General features: G+C 46.4%; 1 protein-coding gene across 1 annotated transcript in view; it reads left to right on the top strand.

Annotated features, from left to right (window-relative positions):
• Positions 1 to 3,047: 3,047 nt before the first annotated feature.
• The window catches only part of DNAH9 (dynein axonemal heavy chain 9), a gene marked incomplete at both ends in the record, with an annotated part of 402,526 nt that continues 383,088 nt past the window's right edge, over positions 3,048 to 22,485 (top strand). Inside the window, 4 exons of the mRNA XM_080712788.1 lie at positions 3,048 to 3,464; positions 10,365 to 10,561; positions 14,626 to 14,784; positions 16,170 to 16,300. Of these exons, the coding sequence (XP_080568914.1) occupies positions 3,048 to 3,464; positions 10,365 to 10,561; positions 14,626 to 14,784; positions 16,170 to 16,300 (904 nt within the window). The remainder of the gene's footprint in view (positions 3,465 to 10,364; positions 10,562 to 14,625; positions 14,785 to 16,169; positions 16,301 to 22,485) is intronic.

The raw sequence follows: 22,485 nt of genomic DNA, 5'->3' as shown, positions 1-22,485 counted from the left end.
TGGAGAGCGTCACGTGCTAAGAAGCCAGGTAAGTGCTTCATCATCTACGTGGTGATACCAAGCCCATCAAACCTTCAGATGATGCAGTCCATGATGACTAATATCCTTCCAGCAACATCACCAGAGACCCTGAGCCGCCATAATTCCTCAGCCACCATAATCCACATGAGATATATATTTATTGCTGTTTTAAACTGCTGAGTTTGGGCGTCATCTGTGACACAGCAATGCATAATGGATACACTTTCTGTTTGCTTATAACTCTTCCATATAAAGAAAAATAATAAGCCGGGCGTGGTGGTGCGCGCTTGTAATCCCAGCATTCGGGAGGCTGAGACCAGAGGATCATGGTTCGCAGACACCCTCAGCTACTTAGTGAGGCCCTCTGCAACTCAGCGAGACCCCGTTTCAAAATAAAGAATAAAAAATTGGGCAGGCTTTGTAGCTCGGAGGTCAAATGCCTCTGGGTTCCATCCCCAGACCTGCAAAAAAAAAAAAAAAAAAAAAAAAAAAGAAAAATAGTGTTTTCAAAAAAGACTCTAGAGATGCCCCTTCCCAAAGAAATTATCTCCCATGATGGAGAGAAGGTGACTTACGAAGAAAACCAAAAATCAAACCTGGGATTGAAGTGTCCAGAAGCCTCTCACCTCAGACAGTTCCAAGACATCTTTGTGGAATTCTTTGCTTCTATTTTTATGCAGGTTGGGGCAAGAGGACAGAGGAGATGAAGGACAAAAGTGGAGGTGGCAAAAGTTTTATTTGAAGGGTTCACCGGAAATGAATGGTCCCCATATTCACGCTGTACCTAAAACATGAGCAGGATTGATACACTGAAGAGGAGCTAAGATCCAAATGATAATGATGTCTCCCTAGGCCAACAAAAAGCAAGCACAAAAAATTGTGTGTGTGTGTATGTGTGTGTGTGTGTATACACACATATATATGAAGATCTGACATTTCTATTTTCCCTGATGCTTTCTGAAATGTCAGTTATCAAATCCATCTTCAAAATCATTTTAGCGCCCCTACTTGGTCCCGCTCCTCAAAACTGGTCCGCTCATTGCTTAATCAGCACTCTTTCCAGAAACAAAGACCCGTTTTCTAACGTTAAGCATCTTCCTCGTCACAGAAACTCCCGTGATCCCGTTATTATGAAATCAGTCTTTTCACTTTCCAGACACCCACCAGTGTTTTGTTGAAGGGCTCTTGTTAGCCAAGCTGCTTTTGTTAAGTGCCATTCTGTTGAGATTCCTTGGAAGCCCGTTATAAACATTCATTTTACCCAGAAACTCAGAAGTCCCTGGAAAAAGACTAGAAGCCAGTGTGGAGGGGCAGAGGGGACCTCCTGGCAGACCCCTAGGTCACAGGCTGACGTACCAGTCCCCTTCCTTGGCACCCACGCATCCCCACCTTCCATTCATATAAAAGGCCAAGCTGCTGATCCAGATCATGAAGGACTCATCAGACTCACGCAACTCTCTGAGGTCAGGCCATGCTTTGCACATTATATCCTCCCCCTTTTTTGTGGTACTGGGGATGGAACCCAGGGGCATTCTACACCCATGCCACGCCCCCAGCCCTATTTTTTTTATTCTTTATTTTGTAACAGGGTCTCATTGAGTTGCAAAGGACCTAAGTAGTGGCTGAGGCTGGCCGCAAACCAAGACCTTCCTGTCTCGCCTCCCAAATGCTGAGATCACAAGCGTGCGCCACCACCCCCGGCTATTATATCCTCTTTTGAAGATAAATTCTAGATGGAATGCATCATGAGGAGGCTCTGAGCATCTTGCATATTTACAAGGGCTTTGCTGCATTTAGGAAGAACTCAAGGGGATCTCAGAACATGGCAGTCCTTTTGGAAGAAGAAGCACAAGTCTGGAACCTGAGCAAAGCAAGACATTAAAAAAAAAAAAAAATCTTAGGCCGGGCATGGTGGCTCAGGCTTGTAATCCCGCGCTTGGGAGGCTGAGACAGGAGGATGGCGCAGGTTTGAAGCCAGCCGCCCTGGCTTAAGAGACCCTATTTAAAAAAAAAAAAAAAAAAAAAAAAAAATATATATATATATATATATATATATATATATATTAGGTCTGGGAGTGTAACCCGGAGGTAGAAGGGTTTCCAGGAACCACAGTACTACCAAAAAAAAAAAAAAAAAAAGCTTAGAGGGTAATTGATAGCAGGGTGTGGTGGCGCATGACTGTAAATCAGTACTTGTGAGGATGAGACAAGAGGATTACAAGTTTAAGGACAGGCTCTGTAAGTAGTGAGACTAATCAAACTAGCAAGACCCTGTTTCAAAATAAAATTTAAAAATAGCTTGGAGGTAAGAAGGCTTCTGGATTCAACTTCCAGTACAACAAAAATAGTCATTCATACTGAACTTTTGAGTCTAAGCTGTCCAATCTAATAACTAGCCACATGTGTCCTTTTTTGGTACTGGGAATTGAGCCCAGGAGATTCTACACACTTTTTTTTTTTTTTTGAAACAGAAGTTTTCGCTAAATTGATGAGGGTCATGCTAAGTTTACCAGTGTCTAGCACAAATTCAAAGCAGCTCCATTCTCGCAGAAAGTTCCATGGAACAGTTCTGTTCCAAAGTATTTAAGCTGTCATCGTGAAAAAGACATTCTAAAAATTCACTGGATTTCCTTACCCATACTTTATCATTTGGCATTATGGTGTTTTTTTTTTTAATTACACATTTAGGATAGAGAGATGTGTCTGAAGACATTTGAAAAAATTAATCTGATCTTAGCCAAAAGGATCCTTAACAGCATTGATATCTTGACCTGCTCTCCACGCACCGCAACAACAAACCAAGGCCCTCTTCCTTCACCCATCCAACCCTCTGCTATGTAGGAGGCTCGGCTGGTTTCCTAGCAACAACGACGCAACCCCGCCAGTGCCCGCTATCCCCGCCTACCTTATTTGCCTAGGAGAGGCGGGGCCAGGAGCCTCGCGCCCAATAGGAGGGGAGCAGAGGCGGGAAGTCCTGGCCGCGTCCCCGTCGCCAGGGAAACCGATGCAGCCCCAGGCCGCGCGTGATGCCGAGCGCTGAGGAGCCGGCCGCGCTCGCCGCGGAGGACGCGGACCGGGAAGCCGGCGCCGACCCGAGGCTGCGTCTCCTGGGGGCCTGCGTGGCCCGGAGCCTGCGGCCGGCGGCGGGCGCCTGGGAGCGCTGCGCGAGGACCGCCGAGGCGGAGCAGCTGCTCCAGGCCTTCCTGGGCCGCGATGCTGCGGAGGGGCCGCGGCCGATGCTGGTGGTGCGGCCCGGGCCCGGGGGCTTGGCGGTGCGGCCGGGGCTGGAGGCGGGACCCGAGTCCGGCCAGCTTCGCGCCAAAGGGCTGTTTTTCCTGCGCACCGGGCCTGAGCCTCCAGGGCCCAGCAGCCTCCGTGGCGCAGTGCTGTGCGGGGACCTGCCCGCCGCGCCTCTGGAGCACCTGGCCGCGCTGTTCTCCGAGGTGAGGGTGGGTGGGTGGCCCCGCGCCGGCTGGAGCTGAGTGGGGGGAGGGGAGGAGGCGGGGCCTGATGAGGGGCGGGCTTGTGGGAGGGGCAAGGGGCGGAGTCATCGGCGGGGGCGGGAGCGCAGGCCAGGTCTGGAGTCTGGAAGAAAATTGGATGGGGTTGGGGCATGGCCCCAGTGGGAGTGGAAAGGAGGAGACATCTGAGGCGTGCCCAGGATGGGTGGGCTAAAGGAAGAGTGGAGGGCAGACCGAGAGAGAAAATGGGAAGGGTCAGGTCGGGGTTCAAACCAAAGTCTAGGGGAAGCTAAGTTCTAAAGAGTTGCCAGGTCCTGACCACTTTTAGAATCAGCGTTCTTAAACTTTTCCTTCTGTGAACTGGGAGGGGCTGAGGACAGGCGCGGGGTGTGTGTGGGGGGGGGTGGATCAGCGGGGTGGGATGTGGAATAAGCAGTGCTTACGTCTGCAAAGGAGTTTAGGGAGAGGTTTTGGGTTTGATTTGCATCTGGCTTCTTCATCACATGACCTTTTACTAAGAGTTATCCCCGTGGCCACCGAAGTTGAGCATCCTTTTGAATGCCCAGGATGCATTTGGAAGGGCTTGGGAGGAAGCACGGGGTGTGGATTGCCCAGTTCTTTGGTGGCGACGTAGAGGAGGCCTTGGGTGTGCAGGAAACTTCAGGGAGGTGCCCTAGAAAGATGTGTGGGCCACTTAGAGCTTCTAGGATGGGAGTAAACTTCTCTGCTGCTCAGGCACGTGGGCTTCGAGAGGCGGATGCCCTGGGTCCTGCAGACTGTGGAATAAGTATGTATAGAGTACTGGTTAGGTGCTACGAGGAATACCAAGGAAACAGAAAAATTTCCATATATAAAATGCTTGCTTTTTGTTTTTTTGTGGTGCTAGAGATTCAACCCAGGAACATTCTACCTATGAGCTACACCCCCAATCCTTTTTATTTTTCGTTTGGAAACAGGATCTCACTAGTTTGCTGAATCTTACTGTGGTTGCTGAGGCTGGTTTCAAACCTGCGATCCTCCAGTCTCAGCCTTCTGAGTACTGGGATTATAGGCATGCACCATCACCCTCGACTTAAATGCTTATTTTAAAGAGTCAAAACACTTTAGATCATATATTCAAAATATTTAAAACTAGCCGAGTGTGGTGGTGCACGCTTATAATCCCAGTACTTGGTGAGGCTGAGACAGGAGGATCATGGGTTCACAACCAGCCTCAGCTATTTACTGAGGCCATCCACAACTTAGACCCTGTTTCAAAATAAAGAATAAAAACTAGGGCTTGGGGTGTGGCTCAGAGGTAGAATGCCCCTGGGTTCCATCCCTAGTACCGCAATACATACATACATACATACATACATACATACATACAACTGTTAGGACTTTGTAGGTTAGGGTTTCCCAAAAAGTTGACCCCCATGCTGGAGACAATCCCTGGGTTGGTTCTTCAGTTGCCTTATTCTGAGGCTGTGGAGAGAGAGAATTCTAGGCAAGGGGCAGGCTAGATTAGAGCTCGGCATAGAAGTATTTTCACATTTTAACAAGGGAACAGTCTTGGCACCACATGTTGTCTGACTGCCATCCCCATAGATGTCTGAGCCTGGATCAAGTCTCATAATGATAGAAATGGAAATAGGTTCCGTGAAGAGACCCAAGCATCATATGATCTGAGATACACACGTGGCCTTGAGCACGGGAGATGCTCAACCGGGGGAAGGACCAGGCTGCGGAGAGCACAAGGTGCCTTCAAGGTGTGAGGACAGACTGAACCAAGGTTCAGAGACAGGACACATCTGGTGTACGTGCAGATGGTGGGCCCAGCTCAGAGCAGCGCAGTGGCTGAGGAAGTGTACTGCAACAAGCAAGAGTGCACTTAATATAAATTAAATCCTCTATCATTTGAGAATTTGGCGTTTCATCCCTTTAATCCCAGTATGTGGGAAGCTGAGATGGGAGGATCACAGGTGAGAGGCCAGCCTCAGCAACTTAGCAAGATCCTGAGCAGCTTGGTGAGACCCTGTTCTAAAACGAAAAATAAAGAAAGGTGGGCTTTAGCCGGGCGTGGTGGCGCACCCTTGTAATCCCTGCGCTTGGGAGGCGGAGACAGGAGGATCGCGCAGGTTTGAAGCCAGCCTCGCTGGCTTAAGAGACCCTGTTTCCAAATAAAAAATATAAAAATAGGTCTGGGAGTGTAGCCCAGAGGTAGAAAGGTTTCCAGGAACCCCAGTACCACCAAAATAAAGGGGGGGGGGCAGATTTAGCTCAGAGGTAGCATGCCAAAAAAAATAAATAAATAAAATAACATTTTCTTGTTGCATAGAAAGGGATTGGAAGCAAACTGAATATTTCTCTTTGGCAGACAGGGTGAATCAGTTATGGTCCATCTATACAGTGAAATATATATTGGGGAGCTGTTAAAAAGAATGATTGATATGGGACACCCCTTAAGATAATGTTTTTAATTTTGGTAAAAATATTAAAAAGCCCACAGAGAAAAAAGTTATTCCAACAATTTCCAAATTGTCAAGCACATCACCCGGTTGAAATAGATCCCCAAGATCCCTAACCAGGCATGACTGATAACTCTTCTGCTTACCCCAAATAGCTCCTCATGTCCCCGAAAAACACCATTCTACTGCCTGTCTCCACGAATTTCATACTCTAGGCACCTCATGGGCGGAATTATGCAGTATCTGTTTCTGCGTGACTGACATCTCATTTTTTCCTGATGCTCCCAAGTTCTATCTCTACCGTCATATATGATAGGATTTTTCTCCTTTCTCAAAGCTGCATGACATCTCATGGTATAGCTGGAACACAGTTGCTCTGTTCACCCATCCTGGCTGTCTGCTTTGCTTTCATCCTTTGGCTATTGTGAGAAATATTGCGACTTAATATAATTTTTAAACAGGTGCATAATTATATGAATAGTATGCTACTATTTCTGTTAAAAAGGGAAAGGAATGAGGAAGAGAGGGAAGAAGAAAAGAAGAGAAAGAGGGAAAGAGAAAGAAAGAAAAGGAAGGAAGAAAGAAAGGGAGAAAGAAAAGGAAGGAAGAAAAGGGAAAGAGAAAGAAAGAAAGAAAAGGAAGGAAGGAAGAAAAGGGAGAAAGAAAGAAAAGGAAGGAAAGAAAGAGTAAAGAGAAAGAGAGAGAGAGAGAGAGAGAGAGAGAGAGAGAGAGAGAGAGAGAGAGAACTGGAAGAAGAGAGGAAGGATTCTCTTTCACAAAACAATCCACAGTCTGGAGGGAGTGGGTAGGTAGAAGATTCGGTTTTCACTTTAATAGACCGTGGACCTTCAAAACTTGTGTGCTATGAACCTGTGTTACCGACTTAAAATTCAAATAAAATAATTTCTTTTAAAACCACTTCAGGTCCTTTACTTGCATTTCTCCAAGCCGGTAACGGGAGTACCAAGTTCATGCAACTCTCTGTTCTCCCATTGACACCTGTTCCACACCCCAAAAACCTGTGCTCCCCTCCGTCCGCTGAGCCTCTGCCTGCTCTCCTCCTGGCCCTCCTCCTCTCTCAGTGCCTGTGGCTCAGCTTGTCCTCTGACTCCCTGGTTCCCTTTGCCTCTACCTCCCCACTCAGAGCCACTAAAGCCAAAAAAACCCCAACCCCAGCTGAGAGTCTTCCTGCAGGAGCAGAGAGAGAGAGAGAGAGAGAGAGAGAGAGAGAGAGAGAGAGAGAGAGAGAGAGAATGAGAGAGAGAGAGAGAGAGAGAATGAGAGAGAGAGAGAGAGAGAGAGAGAGAGAGAGAGTGTGTGTGTGTGTGTGTGTGTGTGTGTGTGTATTGGAGGTGTTGACAGGGAGACAAAGCTATAATTTCAGCATTATTTGCGTCTCATTGCCCTGGGATGAGACAATAAAGAAAAGGCCACCGAGAACCTTTTGAAGGAGGAAGGCACCGAATTTAGTAACAAGCTTTCCTGGTCCCTGGCTCCTTCCTGCCTCCCGCCAACACTGGATTCGCGCGGCTGCCAGACCCTCTCTGCTAGGGTTTGGAGACTCGGCTGCCTTTTAGAATTTCAATGTTTTGGAGAGGGAGTGAGGGATTCCGAGTCAGACCGACCTGTGTTCGATTCCTGGTCTGTCGTGGTGGACATCGGGGTGTCGGTAGGAACGGCCACTCCACTGGGGCCATGCTGCTGTCTCATGGAGTTGTGATGAGAATTACTCTTAATATTTTTAGGACGCAGGGGATAGAGTGTGTCCCGTAAAGAGCACCGCCCCTAGCCATCCCACTTACAATCCTGCTCACTTCTCTGAGAGATCCTCCTGTACCTGGCTTAGCCCAGAGGGGCCCTTCCCAGAGGGCTTGGCTGTATCCCCCCCCCCACTGCTCTACTTCCTGTGAGCCTGGAGAGAAGATGGGTATTCCACCTGCTCCTCCTCACCGCTCCTCCATCCCTATCCAAAAATCTGCAGTGTGGCCAGGCGTGGTGTTTACCACCACGCCTGGAGACAGGAGGATTGCGGTTTGTAGCCAGCCTCAGCTACTTAGTGAGGTCCTTTGCAACTCAGTGAGACCCTCTTTCAAAATAAAGAATCAAAAATAGGACTGGGGCCGAGCGTGGTGGTACACGCTTGTAATCCCCGCGCTTGGGAGGCAGAGACAGGAGGATCGCGCAGGTTCCAAGCCAGCCTCGCTGGTTTAAGAGACCCTGTTTTCAAATAAATATATAAAATAGGTCTGGGAGTGTAGCCCAGAGGTAGAAGGGTTTCCAGGAACCCCAGTACCACCAAAAAAAAAAAAAAAAAAAGAGAGAGAAAGAAAGAAAAATTAGGACTGGGGCTGGGCATGGTTGCTCATGCTTGTAATCCCAGCATTCAGAAGGCTGAGACAGGATGATCGCTGTTTGTGGACAGCCTCAGCTACTTAACTGAGGTTCTCTGCAACTTAGTGAGACCCTGTTTCAAAAATAAAGAATCAAAACATGGCAGAGGATATATCTCGGAGGTCGAATCCCCAGACCTGCAAAAAAAAAAAAAAAAAAAATAGGGCTGGGGGTGTAACTCAGAGGTAGAATGCCCCGCCCCCGGGTTCCATCCCCAATACCACACACACACACACACACAAAAAAAAAAAAAAAAGAGAGAAAAGAAACTTGAAGTGTGACTTTCTCCTCATCAGACACAGCTGCATCCTGGATCTCAAGTGTCTTTCTTCAACATGAAATGTGATAAAGCTTCGTTTGTGACTTTTTAAAAATATATGTATTTTTTTATTCACAGATTATAATTTCTCAAATCAATGTTTTCAGAAAGATCAGGCAAGGTCTGTCCTCTGGAATATAATGTGCTGGGTCTATATATCCTGTTTCACAACTACTAGGACTCACTCCCTGGTCATGTGCAGAACCTGCCAGGGCTCACTGATGGTGCCCAGAACCTGTACATCCACAGATCTCTGTTTTTCCATTGTTTAATTGGTCCCTGCCTTTTTATCTCTTTCAAACGTTACATTCCTTGTCTTTCTAGTGTTCCTATCTCATTAGTTGTATGATTTTAACCCCAACAGAGTTACCTCATGAGTTATAACAGACAACTTGATAGGCGGCTGGTGATACTTAATTGGAACCAGCTCAAACGCTTCAGGAGCGGCTTGATTCAGGGACTCACAATCGGGTCCCAGGTTCTCTGGGATTTGGTCTTTCTGCCTCTGCAAATCCTCTCTCCTCCATAGTGATTTTATTCCAAGGTTCCATCAGGGAGCGAGATGACCGCCCCAAAGCTCCAGAAGACAAGAAAAGAGGAGGCGAATCGTCCCTGAAAAGTTTAGACGAGAGACTGTAAGCTGATTCTCACTGGCACAGATGTGGTTCTGTGTCCATCTCTAGATTTGGGAATGGGTCCCCAAAAATCTACTGTGTTGGGTGATAAGAATCTGCTAATTTTCACCCTAAAAATGCTTTCAAGATCCTCAACCTTGCTTGTGTTTTTAATGGGAGCCCCCCTCATGAACAGATGATCTTTTTTTTTAATCTCCCTTGGCCATCTGTCTGTTCGTCTATGTATGTATGTATCTATCTATCTATCTCTCTATCTATCTATCTATCTACTTTTTAGTACTGGATATTAAAGAACTAGAGGAATTCTACCTTCAAGACATACCTACCCCCAGTTCTTTTGCGGAAACAGGGTCTCACTAAGTTACAACTTGCTGCTGGCCTTCATCGTGCAATCCTCCTGTCACAGCCTCTCAAGTACCGGGATGACTACAGGCATGCGTCAGCACACTTCACTCCCAGTGTCTTATTTTTTGCTTCTGGTCTTTATGAACATTTCAAACAGTATCTCTTCACCCTGTTGATGAGGAAGAGATTCTTGCCCACAGAATAATGGTAATGGCTGCTCACAAAACATGGACGGCAACTCGTTAATCAATCACATATACTCACAGCCGAGAGGAGGACTCTGTACCATCCTCCGTACCATCAGAGCCAAGTGAGGGTTGCACTTGGGAACAGACAGAACAAGCAGGGGCTGTGGCATACATGCTTTGCAGCAGCAAGCAGCCGTGTTATCCCCTGGTTCCTGTAGGATGATGTGATTGGCTGGTAGAATAATTCCACAAGCTGGTAGGGAACAGAAGCCCACAGCTCAGGGATGAGGTGGCACTGATAAGGAGGGCTGTTTGCCTAGGGGACCTTATCTGCAGGAACAGACTAGAGAGGAAAACTTGTGGGTGGGCGGTGTGAGGTTTTCTTGATTTTGCCGGATGCCCAGGGAGCGTGTGGTGCTGGACTTGGTATCAAGCCTCCCAGCACCGTGACCTGCATAAGGTTGTATACAGTGTCCTGTCCCCTTTCTAGCGTAACGTTCCTGTATGGCCTCAGAAGTAGAAGGCCCACCTTTCTTGCCGGTGCCACTCTGTTCCAGGTCGTCACACCCATCCTGGCTAATGAGAAGAATCACCTAGACTGGCCCCCGATGGTGTGCCAAGATGTCAGGCAGCATGCCCACGCCCTCCAGGGTGACCTCCTGGTCCTCCTCGAGCAAGTCAAGGGGAAAACTTTGCTGCCTCTGCCCGTGGGCTCGGAAAAACTGGAGTTTATGGATTCTGGAAGTGAGACAGTGTGAGTATCACCGGCTTGGCCGTATAAACCTCAGGGAGATGGAGGAAGCTGGTCTATCTGAACGTTTTCTTTGGCTTTTCTCTGCCGGCCTCTGCACATCTCGCCGTATACACAAGCCCACTGTCTGTTCCGTTTTGCCAACATCCTGAGACTCTGTGTTTACACTGATTAGACTCTTTACCCAGCCCCCCCACTCGACATCTTTATATATATATATATATATATATATATATATACTTTTATTGGTGCAATATCATTATACACCATCGTGAGACTCAAAGTGATACAAACATCCACGCATACAGTACTTGGTATATTTCTCTCTGTGTAGTGCCCCCCACCCCCACCTGACATCTTTTAAGGTGACCACAGGAACGTGGCCTTTCCATCCAGAATCCTTTCAGGGATGAGAGTGGCCACAGCAATATCTGTCATTTCCTTCTCAGGACAGTGGCTCATCATTGGCAAGGACCCAGTCCGGAAGGCTGAGTGCCGCTTCCCCACATTTGCTTAGCACACAGTGTCACAGAACTAACTGTGGTGGCCCTTGTTACCATTCCAGATGTTCCTTCTACAGCAGCTGCAGGCATTTTCAGATTCTAGGGATTCTCTTTATCTCCTCTCTCTCTCTCTCTCTCTCTCTCTCTCTCTCTCTCTCTCTCTCTTTCTTTTTCTCTTTCTGCCTCTTTCTCTCCCTTTTTCTCTCCTTTCTCCCTGTCTCTCTTTCTCTCCTCTCTTTCTCTCTTTCTCTTTCTCTCTCTTTCTCTCCCTTTCTCTTTCTCTCCTTTCTCTCTGTTTCTCTCTCTCTCTCCTCTCTCTTTCTCTCTCTATCTCTCTTTCTGTCTCTCTCTTTCTCTCCCTTTTTCTCTTTCTCTCTGTCTCTCTCTCTCCTCTCCTCTCTCCTCTCCTCTCTCCTCTCCTCTCCCCTCTCCTCTCCTCTCCTCTCCTCTCCTCTCCTCTCTTCTCTTCTCTTATCTTTTCTTCTCTCTTCTCTCTCTCTTCTCTCTCTCTCCCTCTTTCTCTCTGTCTCTCTCTCTTCTCTCCTCTCTCCTCTCCTCTCCTCTCCTCTCCTCTCCTCTCTTCTTTTCTCTCTCTCTATCTCTCCCCCTCTCTCTTCTCTCTCTCTCTTCTCTCTCTTCTCTCTCTCTCCTCTCTCTTCTCTTTCTTTCTCTCTCTCTCTCTCTCTCCTCTCTCTCTCTCCTCTCCCCTCTCTCCTCTCCTCTCTCCCCTCTCCCCTCTCCCCCCTCTCCTCTCCTCTCCCCCCTCTCCTCTCCTCTCCTCTCCTCTCCTCTCCTCTCCTCTCCTCTCCTCCCTTCCCTTCCCTTCCCTTCCCTTCCCTTCCCTTCCCTTCCCTTCCCTTCCCTCTCTCTCTCTCTCTCTCTCTCTCTCTCTCTCTCTCTCTCTCTCTCTCTCTGGAACAAATCTGGTTTCATTGGGGAGATAATGCCTCTTGTTTCTAAATGAGCATTCAGACCCCAGCCTTCTCTCCTTTTAGGAGATTTACTCACCATCAATTTCCCCTTAGTCATTTCACCTTTGAATTGTCTTTGCTTTTTTTGTGCCTGGGATTTTTTGTTTCTCTCAAGCCAGGCTATATATATATATAGATAATAAATTTTGTTGTTGTTAACAAAACATTTTACATATATATGTGTATACACAAACATACACTTGCATATACACATACACATACATATAAACATACACATATACGCATACACATACATACACATATATACATATGCATACATAATGCACATATATACATATGCATATATACACACATGCACACATATGTGCATATGCATATACAACACACATACATATACATATGCACATACATATACATGTACATATACAATGCACATACATACACATGCATATATATACACATACATATACATGTATATCTGGTACACATCTGCCTTTTTTTGATACTGAGAATTGAACCCAGGTACATTCTACTGCTGAGCTATACCCCCAGCCATTTTTTTTATTTTTGGTGGTACCAGGGATATTTTTATTTGGAAAGAGGGTCTCTTAAGCCAGTGAGGCTGGCTTCGAACCTGCGCGATCCTCCTGTCTCCGCCTCCCAGCGCCCCCAGCCCTTTTTGCTTTTTTATCTTGAAACAGGATCTCCCTGAGTTACTGAGTTTCTTGCCAAGCTGCTGAGGCTGACCTCAAACCTGTGATCTTCTCATCTCCCAGATACTGGGGTTACGGGTGTGCGCCCTTGGGGCCCATCTCTATGTTTTGGTAACACGTGGCCTTCCTGGGTGAACTCGGTCTGCCACAGTGCCACGAGTTTCTCCGGCACTGTCGTTGATGTGTATTCAGGAGCCATGATGCACCCGAAAAACAAGTAAAATGTGTAATAGCAATATATTTCATCATGAGTTGCTGTGTGTGTGTGTGTGTGTGCGTGTGTGTGTGTGTGTTTTCCTATTGCAAGTAATTTGCAACATATATGCTTTGAAGCAGTTTCCTAGTTAGCTGGAAAACATATTATGGCTTAATAAAAGTATCCGATTTTCAAAATGAACAAATAAGTGTGAATGGCCCCTTTTCTGGTCCCTTTGTGCTATCACTTAATAACATGCAGTCTGTGTATAGAATCCTTGCTGATCTGGGCTCTCTTTATTCCAATGAGCTGATTTCCCAAAAGGTTGGATCCTTTGGGGAAGAGCCAGTAATCCCTCCCATCAGGGGCTTTTTTTTTTTTTTTTTTTTTTTGGTGGTACTGAGGCTCCTGGAAATCCTTCTACCTCTGGGCTACACTCCCAGACCTATTTTATACTTTTTTATTTTTGGAAACAGGGTCTCTTAAGCCAGCGCGGCTGGCTTCGAACCTGCGCGATCCTCCTGCCTCCGCCTCGCAAGCGCGGGGATTAGAAGCGTGCACCACCATGCCCGGCTTCAGGGGCTTTTTAAAAATCTAGTGTATTGTGATTTTACATCACTTTGGGGTACAGAGTATCGGTAAAATAAATACACATGAATCTTGATGGTCAGGGCCTTTTGTGATCACTTGTGCTGCCGTTTCTCAGCAAATATGAAGTTAATTAAGTTGAGTGATGATGGGGTTTCTGACTTGAAAATGTGAATGATGCACTCCCTGGCTTTACTACTGTGCCCTGGGTGCTCAGCATGTACAGTCTTCAGTTAAAACAGAGTGGAAAGGCAGGCAGAATGTATTTAAAATTTTTTTTTCATCCCTTCTAAACTGGGTGTGGTGGTACATGCCTATAATCCCAGTCCTTGGGAGGCTGAGACAGGAGGCACAAGGTCAATCTCAGCAACTTAGCAAGGCCCTCAGCAACATAGTAAGATCTTGCTTCAAAATTTAAAAAAAAAAGTAAATTAGGGCTTGGAGGCTGTGTCTTGGTAGAATACCCCCGGGTTCCATCCCCAGTAACAAAAGCGAACAAAACTTAATCCCTCCCAGACATAAGTAAGTTACTTCAGGCAGCGATAACTTAAGGTGTGTTGGAAGAAAGCTTGAAAATTTCACTCACTTTTGGAAAAACAAAAACAAATTGAGATCACAGTGATGGCACACACAGAGCTGGCAATTTGCCTGGTGCAGGAGGAGGACTTACAGTACTATAGTTTGAGTTTGGCCCCCAAGAATTCACCTGTCAGAAGCTTGGACCTCAATTTTTGTTGCCGTTGGAGGTGATTGAACCTTTAAGGAGTGGAGTTTAGTGCGAAGTACATAGGTCATTGGGGCACCACAACCAGAGGAGACCAATGTAGATTTCATATGTCCCCAGTGTGTTTCCTCCAGAGTGGATTGTTACAAAAGACCAAGACTGGCCCCCCTGTGTTCTCTGGCATCCTGTCTCACCACGAAGCCATTAGACACCAGGCCCTCACCAGATTCCAAATATGTAGAGACACCTGATCTCTGATTTCCAGCCTCCAAAACCAAGAGTAAAACAAGCCTCTTTATAACTTACCCAGTCTCAAGCGTTTTGTCATAGCAGTGGAAAACAGATGAATACACCCAGACTTCAGTTACATCCACATGTGCCAGCAGTTTTTTTTTTTTTTTGTCTTCACAGCTTGGACTCCATCGATAAGTCAGTCATCTATGCCATTGAGTCTGCAGTAATCAAGTGGAGCCACCAAGTCCAGGTGGTGCTCAAGAGAGAGTCTTCGCAGCTCCTCATACAAGGGGAGCATCCCACCCCCAAGGCAGAGCTGGAGTTCTGGAAGAACAGGTGGGCACATGCCTGAGTCCTAGGAGAAGATGCGGGCCTGGTGGAGCTAATCGTGGAGTGTGGTCCCTTCCTGCAGGTGGTCACCAGCCCCGCCAGGGCAGAAAGCTCAGTACCACTGGGCAAGACAAATTTTTCTGTGGACCAGAGTATGCCATCCATCCCCTGGGTTCAACAGTCATCCTTTCCTTCTCGGGCTGCTCTCAGCACACGTCTTTTGACATTTCATGAAAGGCTCTTTCAACGACATGTGACATTAATCAACTCTTTTTAACATTTTGCTTCTAATTTCAATTTCCTTCTCCTTGAGCACCCAAGGCTAGTTGCGCATACCTTTCATAAGGATCCGAAAAATAAGAGTTTTGGAAGCTGTTATGGTTTGGAATTAAAATGCCCCCCAAGGCTCAAGTGTTGAGTGACGCAGCTGGGTTTGATGGCAGGACGCAGCCAGTGGACATGGGCCACTGGGGGTGTGGTTTTGGAGACTGGATATGACCCTGGCCCCTCCCCAGTTCTTCCGGTTTTTGGCCACCTAAAGTGAGAGCAGAGTCAACTCCTCCAGTGTCTGGTCTCTGCAGTTTCTGCCTTGGAGCCAACTAACAATGGACTGAGCCTCCGAAACCACAAGCCCAAATAACCCTTTCCTCCTCTTAAGTTGCTCTTGTCAGGACTTTTGGTCATAGCAATGAGAAACGGTGGCCACAACAGAAGTTAGATGCAGAATTATCTCTCCACGGCCCCAGCTCATCATTAGCCCAGTTAGAAAGTCTGTCATCCACTGAGTGGCACCACAGGATGGCCATAAACACCTCCTTATTGCCTCTATGCCTTCTCATCTCCCCTCCCCCCTGCTTGCTCGCTCCCAATTTCCTTGCTCCTAGTTATCATCTTCTATTCAGAAGGAGACAGGCAGATGTCCCCAGCCTCACATTGGAGAGTACCCATGCCATCGCACGATCCGGCTTGCCTGTAGGGCTCCATCCCTGTGTGCACCACCACGCCCAGATGCCCCATTTCTTGCCTGGTTTCTTCCATTCACTGACCTGCATGCAGTGAGGCCCTTCTCCGGCAGCCTTGCCCCAATGATGCTTTCCTCATCCTGCCCCAACCTGACTGCACTCGCTAATGACCCCCAGCTGCCAAGCTGTGAGCCACCAGATGGTCACAGCACCGTTTCCTGGAGCTGCCCCTTTGAACCTCTGTTCCCGACTCAGCATTCTGCCCTCATTAGCCCAGAACAGATGTCCCAGCTCATCGGGCTGCAGTGCCGACTCTGGAAGCTAGCCTGGAGGCAGGGGTCCTCTCTACCTTTGTGGGGTTGGGTCATCATGGTGTGACTTCTCTTTCCCGATGTTCACCTAGACTTCCCCTTCTCTGTGCCACTGCAGGTATGAGAATCTGGAATACATTTATAATCAACTGAGAAGGATCGAGGTGAAGGGCATGGCTAGAATCTTGGACAAGCTTCAGAGCAGCTACCTCCCGGCCTTCCAAGCCATGTTCAGAGACGTCAGAGCAGGTGAGGACCAGCAAATGGTTACATGAATACATTGGATTTGACTTTTTTTGTGTGACGAGTCTGGGGATGGAACCCAGGGGCATTCGACCTCCGAGCTACACCCCCTGCCCTATTTTTTATTCTATATTTTGAAACAGGGTCTCACTAATTTACGGAGGGCCTCACTAAGTAGCTGAGGCTGTCCGTGAGCCGCGATCCTCCTATCTCAGCCTCCCGAATGCTGGGGTTACAAGTGTGTGCCACCACGCCCGGCTCTTGACCTTCCTTAAAGATGCATTTACTTTTCTTGGTCTGACTTCAGCATCTTCAAGTCCTTTATAAGCTTCCAAGCTGACACTTAAAGCGTGGGGCAAGGACTTCAAAACCAAAAGCATGGAATAACTCAACAGAATCCCATTCTTTTTGCATGTCCATGGCTCGTAACCTTGGGTAAGGTTGGCTAGCTTCTCTGAGCTTTAGTATGGACTATGGTTCTGGTATGCTTACCACTCTCAAACTAATGCACTTCCCTGAGTGCTGGGGAGATAGTGGAGGTGGAAGAGCTTTAACTGGCGGTACCACATCTCAGAAATACATGCTTTTATCTTTCACCTCTAGAATTCAGATCCCTCCACTGTTGACTCCTTAGGAGACCTCTATTCTGTTTCTATCTCCACTCTGCATTTTCTGTCTCTGTGGCCAGATGAGACAGCAATTTCCTGTCCTTCTGAGTACCAGACAAGATCAGCCCTTGTCAGAAATTGCGAAGCGGGCAGGGTCTGTGATGAGAGGTGGGTAAATTTTTTCCCCTCTTCCCTCACTGATGTACTTTGTTTCTTCTTCCTTTTCCTATCAACCCTCCTCCTTGCTCTTTAGCACCTTAGGTCAAAATGTGCTTTTAAAGTCATTTGCAATTTCATAGGAAATTTCAGCTTAATCTCTGCAGTGCTTCTCATACATTTTTCCTTTCCCAGAACTTTCTTTAAATATAACCTCGAAGACGAGGGACATAACTGAATGGTAGAACACTCATCTAGCATGTGCAAGGCTCTGGGTGTGAGCCCCCGGCACCATGAGAAAAAAATGGATTAATTAAAATAATATAAACAAATCAATTACATCTCTCACCAAGTCCAAAAGATAAGACTAATTGAGGTTGATTTGCTCTGTTAGCAAGCCATGTGTCCAGAGCCCATCAGCAGCACTCTTAGCAAACCTTCTCTTACCAGTAGCATGGAGTTTGGAAACCATTTGGCTCAAGGAAGGAACTTCTGGCATAAGCAATATAACAGAGAAGCAGCTAGTCTTTGGGGGTCCTCCTGGCCCCCAGCCCTCATTGTAGACACTGCTTTGTTAGCTAGCACAGAGAGTCAGCTTGGAACCAGGTGTCTCTTGAAACCTCAGTTGATTGTTTCATTGAGAGCTGCTCAGTCCCAGAGGAATCTACTCTTTTTTTTTTTTTTTTTTTTTTGTGGGTTTGGGGATGGAACCCAGGGGCATTTGACCTCTGAGCTACACCCCCTGTCCTATTTTGTATTTTTATTTTGAAACAGGGTCTCACTAAGCTGCAGAGGGCCTCACTAAGTAGCTGAGGCTGTCCGCAAACCGCGATCCTCTTGTCTCAGCCTCCCGAATGCTGGGATTATAAGCATGGGCCACCACGCCCAGCTAGGAATCTACTCCTGTTCCCAGGGTGGAGTTCAGTGTGAATAGATAGACATGCATTACCCAACGTGGTGTGTGCATACCAAAGTAGTTGCTATGAGAGGTGATTTGTGGGACACACACATGTGGACAGGTGTTTTGGAAAATATCTTAAAGGGTGACTGTTTTTGGCAAATGATACTGGCATTCCATTTTTTGGTGATGATTTAAAGTTTCCACTTTATATACCATCAGCCTTCCATGAATTCAACCAACCACGGGTTGATTTGCATCTGTACTGAACATGCACACACTTTTTTTGTCATTATGCCCTAAGAACATGGTATAACAACTATTTACATATGATTTGCATTGCCTTGAATGGTATAAGTGATCTCCGGATGATCAAAAGTATACAGGAGGCTATGCATAGGTTCTATGCAAATACGACGCGCTTTTTCATGAGGGAGTGAACATCCTTGGATGTTAGGAGCTTCAGGGAGTTCTGAATCTGATGATTCGTGGATACCAAGGGACCGCCGCAATTTTACGTCGGTTAAAATGGGAGCCGATGTAAAGAAAAATACATTAAGTAGGCAGTACTAGCAGGTTGGCACAGATGTGACACAAATAATTATGTAAATGCCTGAGATCTGGAGCTCCAAAGTAAAACAATATGTAGGAAAAGTATGTTATGAATCGGTTACTTAGGGCCCTAGATATATTTTTATGTTAGCGGATTAAGAAAATAATTATTTATGTAGATCAATAGTTGTAAATGATTCATTTCCCTAGGCCAGCTTCAGAAAGTTCTTTCCAGTAGAGTATATAATGATAATGTAATTAGAAAAAAATGCCATTTTGATGGGACTGAATAAACACCACTCTAATAGCAGAAGCCCTTTAAATGTGTAATTCCATTTGAGTGATGGAAGCAAAAAAAATTTTGATTAGAGATGTTAGACAGAAACTTGGTCATCAATTTTGGCAGGGTCTACTCAGAATAAAAAGATTTTAAAGGCTATCAATTGATTTTTATCATATCTAATTTAATTTTAGAGCATCTGGCTTTCTTTATTCGGAATACATATACTAGGTGCATTATTCTTACGAGTCGTGATCAGAGTAGTTCGTTGGCTCCATGATGGACTAATGAGAAAGAAAAAGAGAGATTTCTGGGTTAGTGAGAACAAAGTGGAGAACAGTGAGAAGCAAAGAAGGCAGTTAAAGAAAGGATGGTGGAAATGTGTGGGAACAAAAATGTCAGAAGTGGAGTTGATTGCGTGATGAAACTTACTGGGAAACCGAAAGCAACACAGTCCCTTGAGGGGCAAGAACGTCGGCAATAAAGACTAATTAGGAGTCCTCTTCCCCGGCTACCTTGATTGGCGTAGTACAACCTGGGTGCCAGGTGCCTTAGTCCATCTGTTGCTGCTACATACAACAGACTACCAGAGAGTAGGTAAATTATAAAGGCAGAAATGTTTTGCTCACTGTTTGGGGGGCTGGGAAAACCAAGATGAAGGAACCGGAAGGTTCTGTTGTCTGGTGACGGCATCTCTCTGCTTCCAAGATGGCGACTCCATGCTGTACCCTCTGGAGAGAGGGAGCCCTGTGTCCTCCCGGGGTGAGAGGGGGAAAGGGCAAGCTAACAGGAGGCCATGAGAAGCCTCTTTATAAGGACCTGCGATCCATTCACAAGGGAGGGGAGATCCCATGGCCTAATCTTCTATTGAAGGCTCCACAATTTAACACCATCTGTTTTCGTCTGCTCTCCTATCACTGTGACCAAAATACTCAAGGTCAACAACAGAGAGGAGGAAATATTTATGTGGCTCATGGTCTCAGAGGTACAGCCCACAGTTGGCTGACTTCAAGGCAGAAAACGTGACAGCAACAGTATGGCAAAGGAAAGCTGAGGTCCACTCAGTGGAGAGGGAGGCAGGAAGTCCCCAAGGCCATACACCAGTGACCCGCCTCCCTCAACCACACGCCGCCTGCCCAAGTTACCATCCCTGCATCCTTCAGTGTTTATGCACTGATGAAATCAGAACCCTGATTCAGTTGTTTCACCTCTGAATATTTTTTCACTGAGATGGGCTTTCAACCTGTGAGCCTTTACGAGGTCATTCTGAACCCAAACCGTGATGCCATCACATTGACCATTAAGGTTCAACACTGAGTTTGGGAGGGGACGCCATCAAACCATAGCATCAGTTAGGAGGTTGGTAGGTGTGCATAGGTGAGGAAGAAGTCCGAGTCCAGTGCTAGTGCTGAGTTGGACTGGGTCTCAGTGGCTCCTGAGAGACCAGCATTGTTCTAACTTTCCCATCTCTATCCTCCAAAAGCAACACTCAAGGAAGTTAAATCAGTCGCTTGAAATCAGACATAACGGAATATTGTTAATATTTACTCCACAGAGATTGGCATATGTTACACATAAAGGCATTCGTCCCCAAAGAACCTGTGGTTAAAGAATTACCAGCAGCTGGGCGTGGTGGCGCACGCTTGTAATCTCCACGCTTGGGAGGTGGAAACAGGAGGATCGCGCAAGTTTGAAGCCAGCTGCGCTGGCTTAGGAGACCCTGTTTCCAAAAAATAAAAATAGGTCTGGGAGTGTAGCCCGGAGATAGAAGAGTTTCCAGGAACCCCACTACCACACACACACACACACACACACAAAAAAAAAGACTTACCAGCAAACCACTGAACATCACTTGCAGCTGGCTATTATATTTACAGTCAGCCCTCTGTATCTGACAATTCCACCCCCGTAGATTCACCCAACCGGGCATCAAAAATATTAAAAAAAAAAAACTGGTAAAAATTACCAGGCCTGGTGGCACATGCCTATAATCCCAGTACTTGGGAAACTGAGACAGGAGGATCAAAATGGATTCAAGGCCAGCCTCAGCAACTTAGTGAGACCTTCAGCCACTTAGCTGAGGCTGAGACTCTGTTTTAAAATAAAAGATAAAAATCTCAGAGGTAGAAGGCCCCTGAGTTCAATCTCTACTACAACCAAAAGGGGAAATAAAAAAAATAACAATATAAGCACAAAAATAATAGGAATTTAAAAACAATAGGCTGGGGTATAGCTCAGTGGTAGGTAGAGTGCATACTTGGTGTGCAAGAGGTCTTGGGATTGATCCCAACAGTACACACACATGTGCACGCCCAAACACAATAAGACAGGCAACTATTTGCATAGTATTTGCCTTATGTTAAATAATCTAGAGATGATTTAAAGGACACAGAAGGATGTGTGTAAATCATATGCAAATACTATGCCATTTATATAAGGACTTGAGTATCCTCAAATTTGGGTATCTCTGGGGGTCCTAGAACCAATCCCCCTCAGATACAGAGGGACACTTGTTTATTTATTTATTTTGTATAGGTGTGAGCCTTGCTGTGTCTGTCTCTATGTCTTCATTTGGCTTGTAAGCCAAGGCGACTGCACCTTGCTTGGACTGAAGGGCTACCCGTGTTTTCTCAATGTAGTGCTTGTCTGTATCAGTAAAGGAAATTTTGGCTTCTTAAAAGGCCTTGAAGCTGGTTATGGTGGCACACGCCTGTGAACCCAGTACTTGGGAGGCTGAGACAGGAAGATCGCAGGTTCAAGGCCAGCTTCAGCAACTTTGCAAGACCTTTAGCAAGTTGTGAGACCCCGTTTCAAAACAAAACAAAAGCTATGGGGGTACAGCTCAGAGATAGAACACCCCTGGGCTCAATCCCTAGTACTCTAAACAAAACAAATAATAAATAAAAGGCCTTGAAAGAGAGTATCATAAAGAGGATGTCCCTGTATTGTTAGGTCCCCAGTGGCTTCTCTCACACAGTCCATGCAAAAGCTAGAGCTGGTGGATTCTGAACTCTGCCACCCCAACTCAGTGGCTCTGATACTCACCCTCAGCCCCTTCCCCCACACATATATACTTAAGAATTACTGCTTAATCGGTTTACCTTGACATCTGATTTGCATTCCCATACTATTTCCCAGGAACCCACTGGGAGGATAAAGCACGAACATGCCCATCTGCAGACCCTGGTGTCTAGGGAGCCTCACAGCCACCAAGCCAGGGGTTGAGAATTGATAAACTTGGAGTGATCCTTCCTTTGTTCCCCTGGACAGGTCTGGTCATTTCACAGGATGATCCTGGGCAATGTAACTGCATTCACTTATAGAGTGGGGTACCAAAGCTAAGTCACAGAACTTTCTATGAGATGGTATTTGTCTATCAGGGAGAACAATTCCTGGTATACTGAAAGAGCTTGCTAAATAGAACATATTTTGAGTTTCCCATAGGATGGATGCTGGAGCCAGCCAGCGAAAGTACGGGTTCTGAAGAGAGGCGTGAGGATGAAGAATTTCTTTTATTTATTTATTTATTTATTTATTTATTGGTGGTACTGGGGGTGAAACCCAGAGGCTTTCTATCTTTGGGCTATACTCTCAGACTATATATATATATATATATATATGAAACAGGGTCTCACTCAGTAGCTGAGGCTGGCTTCGAACCCGTGCAATCCTCCTGTCTCAGCCTCCCAAGAGCAGG

The sequence above is a fragment of the Muscardinus avellanarius genome, assembly GCF_963383645.1.
Source record: "Muscardinus avellanarius genome assembly, chromosome: 16".
In the NCBI taxonomy this organism is placed as follows: Eukaryota; Metazoa; Chordata; class Mammalia; order Rodentia; family Gliridae; genus Muscardinus; species Muscardinus avellanarius.
Note: the sequence above shows the minus strand (reverse complement) of the source record. Positions and strands in the feature narration are given on the sequence as shown.